The sequence below is a fragment of the Dipodomys merriami genome, unplaced genomic scaffold, assembly GCF_024711535.1.
Source record: "Dipodomys merriami isolate MVZ:Mamm:240054 unplaced genomic scaffold, mDipMer1.0.p SCAF_6, whole genome shotgun sequence".
NCBI lineage: Eukaryota > Metazoa > Chordata > Mammalia > Rodentia > Heteromyidae > Dipodomys > Dipodomys merriami.
In genome coordinates, this window is record NW_027206179.1 from 71,299,117 (window position 1) to 71,311,771 (window position 12,655).

Below are 12,655 nucleotides of genomic sequence, written 5' to 3' on the forward strand. Positions count from 1 at the left end.
TTTTTTTAAAGCAGCGATAAGCAAAGGTTTTCATTGTGATTTCTATGCATACATTTAGTGTACTTAGATCAAATTCACCTGTTCTGTGATCCATCTCATTATTGTTACAGTTTTAGTGGATTTCATTATTCTATTTTCACCCATACATATAAAATACTTGATCACATAGGAGTAAGCCTTTGAACAGAAAATCTTTTATTTTCTGAACCCAGAGTTAAGCAGGTAGGTGCTATGCCACTTAAGACACATGCCTTAACCCCTTTTGTTCCCTTTTTGACACATTTACACAGTACAGACACAAAGTATATAGGGAACAAAAGAAAATTCTATTCTCCATTTATTGAGCAGCTGAAGGCATCTTGCACCATCTGGTGCTTTTTAGGGAATACACCTGACAGTTTGCTGCCAAATGACTTCCTTGCTCACACAACTATCCTTGCATTCCACTGCTTTAAAGGGCAAAGTCCAAACTCCATAGCTCAACAGTTAAGCCTTCAAAATTCTTCCCCAATATACCTCTCCAAAAATTCTGAAGAAGCCACAGCATCTCCTACCTATAGTTCCTCCTCCCTCGTATAGTCTTTTACCCTGGAATGCTTTATTTTCTGCTTATTTCTATAATGGTAATAGTTATATTACATAATATCATTTAATAATATAATAAAAAATTATGTCCATATAATAGTTGTATTGTTCTTGTGCTGGTACTGGGGCTTGAAATCTGATCCTTGATGACATCCTTTAGCTTTTTTTGCTCAAAGTTAGTGCTCTACCACTTGATACACAGCTTCTGTCTTTGGCTTTCTGGTAGTTAATTGGAGATGAGTCTCATGGACTTTTCTGCCCAGGCTGGTTTAAAACCAAAATGCTTACATCTCAGCCTCCTAAGTAGAATTATAGGCGCGACTTACAGGTGTGAGTCACCAGCCCCAAATTTCCTACAGTTTTTAGATCCAGTGTAAACCCTATACGTGTAACAGAAGCCTTTTCATACTGCTGGAGACCATATTCACTGCATCTCTTCAAGTCACGGTAATTCTTACTGATTCTAAGACGCGTGGGGTACTTGCACGAGCTGCCTCAGAAGTACACAGCTGCATGTCTTTCAAGCAGAAACCTTTCACTGATAAAGTCTTAGTGTCCCCCCAGCCCCAGCTCACTACCTTCGTCAATTAGGTTCAGCAAGGGTTACCAGTGATGATCTCCTCTTCGCTAGAAATTGTTCACTGGATCAACCCAAAAAGTAGCTCCAGATTGCCTCTCCCACACTGACTACCATTAGTCAAGCTCTCAATACCACAAACCCGGGGTTTATGATGGCCCCCCACATATACTGGTGAAGGGGGGCTGCTTTTGCACTCACCTACAGTTTAAGAAATAACACAGAAAACCTGAGTTTAATGAACCACGCAAGGTGAAGGCGATCTGGTTAAAGACTGTAAAAAAGTCAATGGTCCGGGGTCCGCCCTAGGGCATCCTTCCTGGAACGGACCCCCCTCCCCCACCCCCGCCTCCGCCCCCCCAGAACCAAACTGAAAACAGCTCGCACGTCATCGCAGAGCCCACGCGCTCTCCTCGGCCCCACCCTCAAGGCGGGCTCTCACCTTCTGGCCTGGTGATTGGCTACCTGTGTCCACGAGCCTCCAATGATTGATCACTGCCGCCAGGGCCGCTGGGATTTGCACACGGCGGCGCAGGTCCTCACCTCAAAAGGAGTGATGGCGGCAGAAGCCTCGAGGGCTCGGCTTGCCTTGACTCCCTACCAGCAGGTTGGATGTAAGAGTCACCCGTGGAGTGCAGCTGAGATCCAGTGCACAGGGTGTGGAAGAAGGGTGTCCAGTGCTTCTGGTGAGGTGCCCCAGGCTTGCTGTGTGTCCCCTCCCCTGGGTAGGCTGCCCCCCCTCCGCATGGTAGCTCGGCCTCTTTGAGGGCTGGGGGTGGGGGGTGGGGGAGATTGGCGTGTCCTGAGGTCCAAGGAAAGTGCAGCGTAGGCCCAGAGCCACAGCCCAACCCCGAAAGGGCTTCTGGGACACCCCACTCTGCCCATAGCTCCCCCCCCCCCCCCCCCCCCCCGCTGCTCCCGCATCCAGGCCAGGAGTGCTCACGACCCTTCTCAGGACTATCTCAAAACTGAGGCAAGGCAGGTCGGTAGCTTCGTTGGTGTAAGAACATTCCGAATCCAGTCTTCTTTAGAGATGTGTGAGGTGTTAAGCAGACAATAGGACACGGGAATTTATAGCTCTCCGTTTTTGGTGGTGGGGATTTTGATCACACAGCTGCTGCTACATAGAAAAGGTAAATGAGGGAATAACAGACTAAAGTTCTAAAACATGACCTAAAACCAATGATTCTTCCATACTCAGGGATTACAGTTTTTAGAAATACTCAGTTGGAAGATTAGGAGTTTATATAGAATTATGAAAGCGCTTTGCAAGCTAAGTATACCATAGGTTATTTCAGCTTGTATAGCATAGAAGATTTTATAAAAGTTTTGAGTTTTGATTTGTTTGCTAATATCTCTGGAGTTTAAATAGGGGTGTAAAAGACAGCATGGTTGTAAGCACATTTCAGTTAGTTACTAGGAAAATTATAATGCTTTGAAAAAAAATCAAATTGGTGCAATTATTGTTACTCAATAGAAACTAAACTTTTTGCTAGTAAAAATGACTAATTTTTTTCTGGTTTCCTTTTCTCTTGCCAAAATAATAGTCTTTAAAATGCAGTAGTTTGAAGTTAGATAACTAAACATGTATTCAACTTTGAATTCTGCTTGGTATTTTTTATATCTTGAGAATAGATTTGCAACCAAGGTTTTGGTATTTCTTTCCACAAACAGTAGGTTTGTGAAAATGATCTTATGTGGGTCCTATATGTATGTTAATATTTGGTTTCTGTCTTTCCAAATGTGTTAGATTATTATTATAAGAGCATTCACGCAAGTGTTTCATACTGACTTTTCCCTAACCACTTTACCAAATGGAAATCACAAAGTAGTCAAAGGTAGTAAGATTAAATTGAAAAAAGGCTGGAGTTGGAAACAGAAGTTTGCAATCTGTGTCACACCACTTAATTAGCCAAATCACCATGTTTTCTTTCTCTCTCTCTCTCTTTTTTTTTTCTTTTGCTGGTCATGGGGCCTGAACTCTGGACCTGGGCACTGTCCCTCAGCTCTTCAGCTCAAGGCTAGCACTCTACTACTTGAGCCACAGCACCACTTCCAGCTTTTTCTGCTTATGTGGTGCTGAGAAATCGAACCCAGGGCCTCATGTATGCAAGGCAAGCACTCTACCACTGAGCCACCTTCCCAGCCCCTGTTTTCTCATCTTTAAGATGGATATAATGATCTCAATCTACTTAGCTATGATACTTACAAAAGTAGATGAAATATGTTAGAGCACTTCGAAAGATTATAAAATATGGCAAATTCATAGTATTACAGATACAAAATAACTCTGAATTAATACAAATAATCTGCAGAGCTCTGCCTGATTTGCTTGTTGACTTTTCCTCTTCCTGCTGACTTGTAGCTTTCTCTTTGAATTTTCTGTTTAAAATTAATCTATTTCTTTCAAGTGCTGGTGGCTCATGCTGACTTGAGAAACATGGTTCAAAGGGAGCCCAGGAAGAAAGTCTTGAGACTGTCTCCAATTAACCACTCCCTCTCCCCCCCAAAAAGCCAGAAATGGAGCCATGGCTCAGGTGGGTAGAGTGTGGCTTAAGTGGTAGAACACTAACCTGGAGCAAAAAAAACCCAGAAAAACCCTCAGCGACTGTGCCTGGTAGCCCCTGAGTTTAAGCACCAAAACAAGCACACACACAAAACCCACAAAAAAATCACGTATTTCTAACTAAACTAGGTATCTTTTCCTGGAAAATAGAATTCTTTGGGAATTTGTCCTAAGATCATTACCCGCCATTCATATTCACAAGCTGTGGAAAAGTTTAATTGATGATAGAATTTCATCAACAGGTCGCCACCATGATCTTCAGTGTGGACATGCTTTTTGTGAACTGTGCTTGTTAGTAACTGAAGAATACAGCACAGTTAAATGTCCCTATTGTGAGGTAAGTTCTGTCATTTTTCATATTGAATATTACAGCCTAATTTTAAAAGTAAAAGTGTTAAGTAAAACATTTCTTCTAGTTAGAACCTAACTAGAGTAGCACTTTGGTTGTTCAGTAGATTTGGTGGTTCAGTCTCTAAGCAAAGTAGCCTAACAAGATAAAAGTTTTCCCATATATTTTAGAACATCTCAAAGTGGGGAGGAAAGGGATGGTAGGGGAAAAACAGAGGAGGGGGTAACAATGCTTGATAGGAAATGTACTCATTACCTTGCTGATGTAATTGTAACCCCTCTGTACAATATCTTTACAATAATATATATATATATATATATATATATATATATATAAACTTCAGTAAACTTTTAACCAAAAAAAATTGAGGTCATATCATGTACACATTTTGCCTCTACACTCCTATATGGAAAAATTACCTTATTTCAATGGAACATACTCCTTTCAGAAACCTTATTCCTATATGTCTTTTCCACACCAATTCTATAAAAGCCAGTTTTGAGCCCTTCTCTCGCAATCTTTGTATCATCAAATTTACATTTGTAGAAATGTCATACTATTAAAAACAAACCAGGAGGGGTGACACTGTCCAAAAAGAAATGTGCTCATTTAACTGACATATGTAACTATAATCTCTATGTATGTCACCCCTATAATAGCAATTAAAAAATTAACATATTTCACTGTTGAAAAGATAAAAAAACAGGGATACAAGACAACTGCCTAATGTTAATATTTGCTTCAGAGATACTAAATACAAATACTTTCATGAGCACTAAAATGTATTGACCAGTAAGAATGAGAACAAATTAATAATCTATTATTTGGAGTTTGGAGTCTTTTTGTGTGCACTTGGGTTGGAACTCTGGGCCTTAAGCTTGCTAGGAAGGTACTCTGCCATTTGAGCTACGTTCCTACCCTTTATCAATTGTTTTTCCAGATAAGTTCTTGTGTTTTTGTCTGGAGCTAGCCTCAGACCTGATTATCCTACCTATGTATTCTAGTAGCTAGGATTCCAAAGTGCATACCACCATACCTTGACTGTTGGTTGAGATGGAGGTCTCATTGATATTTTACCTGGGCTGACCCGGAAATTCTGTCCTCTCAATGGCTACCCCCTATGTAGCTAAGATTTACAGGCATGAGCCACCTTGCCCAACTCACACCTGTAATCCTAGCTAGTTAGGAGGCTGGGATCTGAGGATCACAGTTTGAAGCCAGCCCAGGCTGAAAAGTCCTTGTGAGACTTATCTCCAGTTAACCACCAGAAAACTGGAAGTGGTGCTGTGGCTCAGTGTGATATCCTTAAGCACAAGAGCTAAGGGACAGTACCCTGATCTTGAGTTCAAACCCCACGACCAACAAGAAAAAAAATTAAGCTGGGCACCAGTGGCTCATACCTCTAATCCTAGCTACTCAGTAGCCTGAGATCTGAGGATCACAGTTGGAAGAAAGTCCATGAGACTCTTATCTCCAGTTAAGCACCAGAAAACCAGAAGTGGCACTGTGGATCCAAAGTGGTAGTGCTATCCTTGAATGTAAAAGTCCAGGGACAGCACCTAGGCCTTGAATTCAATATGGAGGCATAAGACCTAGAATACTGTTCTTGTTTTGTCAATGTCCTCATTTGTAATAGAGATAGCACCTGCTCTAATAATTGAATATGATGTAAAGAATAAAATAAAAGTTCTCTACAATCTTCCCAACCACTAAAAATAACCCTTCATTATTTAGTTGTGGATTAATTGGTTTGCAGGGTAGACATAGAAAAAATAAAATACTGTAATTTATGAAATGTTTCTTTGTTTCTTGTGTGTGTATTTTTTTTTTTTTGTGTGAATTCAAAGCCGTGAACTTGTTAGGCAAGTTCCCTACACCTTCAGACAAAGTCAGCCTAAACATACACACATTCTGTTTTGAGTTTTTTTTAAGTTTTAATGACAACAAAAATGTACATATTAGATGCCTATTTTGAAATTACAGGTTACACCTTTTGTTTTGGGAAATTCCTATATCTTTCCCTTTTTTTTAACATGGGGTTCCTCAGATGTAACAGGTTAAATACTTAAGAGAAAGCCCTCCTATAATTGTGATGGTAGCCCCTGACAGATTCAATGTTGTGGTGAGGGAATAAGCTAAAAGGAAGAAGAAAGCCTCTGGGACCATCTCTGCTCATGTCCATCCTATTCTGATGTTCAAAAAGTAAATTTTATGATAACCTTTTTTTTGCCTTTTGTGCTAGATGGTTAAATATTTTCTTAAGCTGTCTTGAAGAAACATATCAAATATGTTTGCAGGAACATTAGACTATACTATGAAATGCTAAGCCAAAAGGGGATTAACTAGAGGTGTAAATTTTGTAATTAGAAATTTTAATATAATTAGTGTTTAGTCCCTAATTTTGTGGGAGTGTGCTTAAAAATAACTGTCCATTATGATTTATTAAAAGTAAAACTTTAAGGTAACACAGCTAGCACATCAAAGTTGTGAAATAACATTTTGTTCCCCACTAAAAATGTATATTTCCTAAAATTTAGTAAAATTTCCTAATATTTAGTAACTGCCTTTCAACATTCACTATAAGATTGTAATGGCTATATAATAAACCTTTACATATAAATGCAATAATTTTCTTAACTGCTATAATAATCCCTTCATGAATACACATTTAGTTAACTTTAAAATCTTTTTCACTATAATTTTTCACATTTCTCAAACCCTTCCCAAACCAAAAAAGTTATCAGTAAGGTTGTCATTTATAGATCCAAAAGAAATCCATGCTTGGACTTGTCCTTTTCATATAGTAATTTGATTGATAAGAAAAAATGACTTGTTTTAAATTGTAATTCATGTACTACTACTGAAATTATGTAGTGTTTTATATATCTGACTTACAGATTTTTAAAAGTTACTCTTTTTTGCTTTATATATATTTTATTCTTAAATAGTTGTACAAAGGGGTTACAATTCCATAAGTCAGGTTATGAGTACAATGTTAGTATTACCCCTTCCTTAGTTCTCCATTTTCTCCCTCCTGTCCCTACTCTGAAGTTACATAGTTTAATTTTTACATAATATTAGTACCTTGAATATAATGACTACATTTACTAACCCTTCCTCCTCCAATTCCTGTGCCTATTCACCCAAAACATGTTTCCACTTCTTGGTATTTATATTGATAAACAGTACCTTAGTTGTTCAGGATGTGTTTAATTTTGTGTGTGTGTGTGTGTGTGTGTGTGTGTGTGTGTGTGTGTGTGTGTTACTGGGGTTTAAACCTAGGGCCTTACGTTTGTTTGTCTTGTTCTGACTGGAACTGTAGGTTTGAATTTGGGCCTGGGCTCTGTCCCTTAGCTCTTTTGTTCAAGGCTAGTATTCTACCACTTTGAGCCACTTCTGGTTTTCTGGTGGTTAATTGGAGATGAATCTCACAGATTTTCCTGCCAGGCTGGCCTCAAACCATGATCCTCAGATCTCAACTTCCTGAGTAGCTAGCATTTCAGGCATGAGCCACCAGTGCCCAGCTTTGACTGGAACTCTTTTTCACTTAAGCCATGTCTCAAGGCCTGAAATTTGCTAGCTTTTTTTTTTAGAAACAATATCACAGACTTAAGTAGCGATCCACTGAGTAATTAGGATTATAGTAATGAACCTGGCTCTTTTATATTTTATATATTGGAATGTGAGTGCATAGCTATTTTTTAGAATGATCTCCTGACTTTCCCATACCACTTAATAATCCTTACACTTAATTGAATGGACACTTGTATTGAAATGACACTTATATTCCATATTAAGTTCCCATAGGTAAGCCTTTTTAAAGACTTTATTCTGCTAATTATGCCAGTGAAACTTTAGTGCTTTAATTACGGTAGCTTTATAATAGTCAATAGAAATAAATAGGGATAAATCTCTATTGTTGTACATTAAAAATCTTACGACAGGCTGGGTGTCGGTGGCTCATGCCTGTAATCCTAGCTACTCATGAGGCTGAGATAAGAGGATTGAAGTTCTTAACCAGCTTCATGAGGCTCATATCCAAACAACTACCAAAAAAGCCAGAAGTAGAGGTATGGCTCATAGGTAGAATACTAGCTTTAAGCACGAAAGCTCAGGGACAGTTAAATGCCCAGGCTGAGTTTGAGCCTAGGACCAGCACACACACATCCACATCTTAAAAGAGCACATTTTTTTATGTAAACTTAATAGAACTATATAATATATTGGGTGCAATTTAGGATATTAAGTCTCCAGAAACCTGCGTGATTCCCTTATTTATTCAGTTCCTGGAAGTGGAGGTGTGTTAAGTGGTAGAGTACCAGCCTTGAGCAGAAGAAAACAAGCAAGAGCACAAGGCCCTATGCCAAGCCATAGTACCTGGAAAATTTTTGTTTTATGACCTCCAATAAATTATTATTAAAGTTTATACTAGTTATTTCTAGAAAATTTGTAGTTTTGAATATGTAACAATGTTATTGTATACTTTTATAGTAAAATTTAAAGTATTTTACAGGTATTTATTTCCCTTAGAATTGTAGAGGAATGAAATAGTTTATTTTTTTTATTGTAAAGATACTATGAAATAGTTTATTTTTAATATTTGACAGGATACTGATTTTTACAGATAGTAAAATGGGGTAAAAATATCTTGAACACATATTTTTTCCTTTGATTTAAAGGAGATTTCATGATGTATAAGGTTATCAGTTTTATCTTTGAATGGCACACTGAACATAGTTGTTTGAAGTATTAATAAATGGGATTTATTGAATACCCTTGTGCTTATTTTTATTTTTAAATCTTTTGTTCCAAGGTTGCTACAACAGTAAATACAAGACAAGGATACTACCCAACAGACGGTAGTAAAGAAGATTCTTCTATGGACAAAGTACAACCCAAAATGTATGTTCTTGTGTGCATTTATTTTATCTTTAAAGTTCAAAATATTTCTGAAATAATTTTAGAATTATTGGTAAAATGTCATTTTTGGATAAGTATGTCTAATCTATTATGTATACCATGTTATATAAATTCATAATTTGTGGTAGCTTTTAGTTGAATTGAAACTAATGTTCTTCAAGAAGCAACATTAGTTTATTTAAAGTGAAGAAAAAAAGATTTGCTACATCCAAATGAGAGGTTCAGAAAACATTACTAGCAAAAACCTTTTACTGAATGAAGAAAGTAAGTGACAGAGAAAAAAATACTTATTTTTCTGTTGGTCTTAAGAGTGGTGATATATAGAAAGGACATAACTTTGGGATTCTTTTATTCATTTTTCCATCTTTTTGTAAGATTTGGAACATGTAAAGATTAATGTTCTCTTAGAATTAGTAATAGAGATTGTTCCTGGGCTAGAGACAACGATTATGTTTCTTTTTAGTGTATTTAGCTGTTTATATTTGTTTCTCCCTTCATAGTCCGGGCCCATTTCTCTATCCCTGGTACAAGATACAGAGTAATCATGTATCTTGTAATCATGTAACAGGTTTGTGAGATGATAAAAACATAGTATTTTGACACATGGTATTTTGATATTTGCCATAGTTTTTCTGAAATTGCATAATCTAAATTTACCTTTAGAGATGGCTCTGGCTGAAATATGGTATCAAAATGGTAGAATTTAATTTTGTAACTTTGTTGTTGTTTTTTTTTTTTTTTGTGCTGCTATCGGGGCTTAAACTTACAGCCTGGCACAGGGCCTGGGCACTGCCCCTTAACCTTTTTCACTCAAAATTGGTACTCTACCACTTGAACCACTTTCTGTAATTTATTTTTTATGACAGTAGAGGGACTTGAGCTCTTCCTTGGCCTCTTAAAAAATTTTTTCGTTACTAAATAGTTGTACAAAGAGGTTATGAGTGCAGTGCATCTTGATCAATGTCACCCTTCCATTGTTCTCTACCACAGATGGTATTTTAATGCATGTTTAATGTCATTACTACGCTGGGAATAAAAAATATAGCATCTTCCAAGGAACAATCTCATTTGAAACTTTCTAATTGTATAAAAGATACAAAGTGACACATCCCAACTCCTCACATTGCAATTCATTTTACCTCTTACAGATTCTCTCATAACATCTTCTATTTTATAACCTGTCTTCTGTTATTACCAGACCATTCTCTTGTTCTATTTTGTTTCTTTACCATTTCTAGACTCTTCTTTGTGATATATCTATTTCTTCATTGTTTACCTAATTAAAATCTCAAATTCTTTAAACTAGAATTTTTGCTTTTCATATGAACACCACAGCTTTTCTCTTTTCAGACTGAAATAGGTGCTTAGAAAGGAATCAAAAAAGCTGGGTTACATCTATAGTCCTAGTTTCTCAGGAGGCTGAGATCTGAGGATCTCATCTAAAGCCAGACTGAAAAGACAAATTTAGAAGCTCTCATTTCTAGCAGAAAACAGGAACTAAATGTGTGGCTGAGAGTGCAAGGTCCTGAGTTCAGGCCTCAGTGTTGGCATACAAAAAGAGAGGAGCTTGGTGCCAGTGGTTCACGCCTGTAATCCTACTTCAGGAGGCTGAGATTTGAAGATAGTGGTTCGAAGACAGCCCAGGCTGGAAAGTCCATGAGACTCTTTTCTCCAATAAACTACTCAGAAAAAGCTAGACTGGTGCTGTGGATTAAGTAGTAGAGTGCTAACCTTGAGTACAAAGAAGCTTAGGGACAGTGCCGAGGCCCTGAGTTTTCAAGCCCCACGACTGGCAAAAAAAAAAAAAGGAGCCAGAGAGGGAAAGAAGAATGATTTATAGTTCTTTGAATTGAAAAATCACTTAGCTAAGGTTGGCCACTGGTATTGACGGAACCAGATCAAGAGCTTAGGTATATTGAATGGCACTACTTCTTGCCAATTATATTAATATATTTCATCAGTTAAATTCTTCCATGAGCTTTGTGCCAGTGATTAGTATAACCTTTATTAATCCTAGCTCTTTATGAGTCATTGGACATAGGTCTTGATACCATGAAGTAGATTTTTTTTTTTGTCAGTCGTGGGGCTTGAACTCTGGGCCTGAGCGCTGTCCCTCAGCTCTTCAGCTCAAGGCAAGCGCTCTACCACTAGAGCTACAACACCACTTCCGGTTTTCTAGTAGTTTATTGGAGATAAGAGTTTTACGGACTTTCCTGTCAGGGCTGGCTTTGAACTGCGATCCTCGGATCTCAGCCTCCTGAGTAGCTAAGATTACAGGTGTGAGCCACCAGCGCCCCACAGTAGATATTTTTAAATCAATTATAGGGCTTCCAAATTGAATACTCGCAAAAGTCAAGCAGATGACCCCTAAGTAACGTAGATTGAGTTTAAACAGTAAATAGTAAGTACTGTGAAAGAGGAAGGTTTATCCTCAACAGAGGTGGCATGCAGCCTCTATACTAGCCAATTGTTGGTATGTATAAAGACCAATCCAATCTTCTTTGCTTCCCCTAAGACAAACAAGATGCAAGACAAATCAGATAGTACTCTTGTCTAAGTACCTGTGTTAGCACTTTTAGAAGTAGATGAGTTTAACCAGAAAGTCTCCAAATTTGTTTCACATTGCCACTTTTAAAATTAAATTCTCCATGCATATTTAATTAGTGAAAATTCTAGTTTTTAATGAAATTTGACTTAAAAGTTTATGTATTTTTAAATTGTATTATTTTTCAACTGATTCATCTTTAAATTTTGAAATCAAAATTAAATAAGGATTCTATAAGAGTAAGTACTCAAATATGATTTCAAAACATGAATATTACCAGGAATGGTAGTAGACACCTGTAATCTCTATGCTTGCAAAAGTGTAGGAAGTTGGAGAGTTGGAGGCGGGCTCAGAGTACTTAGTAGTAAGACTCTGTTGCAAAAATACAACATAAAACAAAAACATAAATATTTACTTTAAAAAATAATAGAACGTTTTAAAATTATTTGGTCTCGTATTTCTCTTTATAAGAAAAAATACTGGGGCTGGGAAGTTGGCTCAGTGGTAGAGCGCTTGTTCGATTCCTCAGCACCACATAAGCAAAAAGTAAAAAGCCGGAAGTGGTGCTGTGGCTCAAGTGGTAGAGCACTAGCCTTGAGCTGAAGAGCTGAGGGACAGTGCCCAGGCCCAGAGTTCAGGCCCCATGACTGGACCCCCCCCAAAATACTATACTTCCATAAATTATATGTTTATTAATTTATGATTATGATTAACAGACACTTTTTCTTGCCAGCAGAGATAAGATATAAAGATAAAAATTGGGAAAATTGGCTTCTGTAGAAAGGAGAATTTACTTTTCTTTACAATTAACATTTAACATTATGTGTTTGTAAATCATTGAAGCATATCAGTATACATGTAAAACCCATTTTGGTATTTTAGTTTGTGTGTATGTCTTATTTTAATTGAGCTTAAGATACTTCATTATTCATATTGCCACCAAAACAGGTTAAAGAGATGACTATGACATTAAAATACAATATATAACTTCAAGCCATTACGTTTAGGAATTGGTTAAGAAATTGAATTCCTAATTAAAATTAAGTTTATATGAAAGCATATTTATTCTTGAATTCTCTAAAAGATAATCAGAAATCAGTTGTTGTATATGCC

At 37.3% G+C, this 12,655-nt stretch overlaps 1 protein-coding gene across 2 annotated transcripts in view; it reads left to right on the plus strand.

Moving 5' to 3' along the window:
* The first annotated feature begins 1,718 nt into the window (after window positions 1-1,718).
* Window positions 1,719-12,655, plus strand: part of Rnf17 (ring finger protein 17) — a 98,077-nt gene continuing 87,140 nt past the window's right edge. For both annotated transcript variants that reach the window (XM_070001994.1, XM_070001995.1), the window contains exons 1-3: window positions 1,719-1,848; window positions 3,971-4,065; window positions 8,891-8,979. In XM_070001994.1, coding sequence (XP_069858095.1) covers window positions 1,719-1,848; window positions 3,971-4,065; window positions 8,891-8,979 — 314 coding nt within the window. The remainder of the gene's footprint in view (window positions 1,849-3,970; window positions 4,066-8,890; window positions 8,980-12,655) is intronic.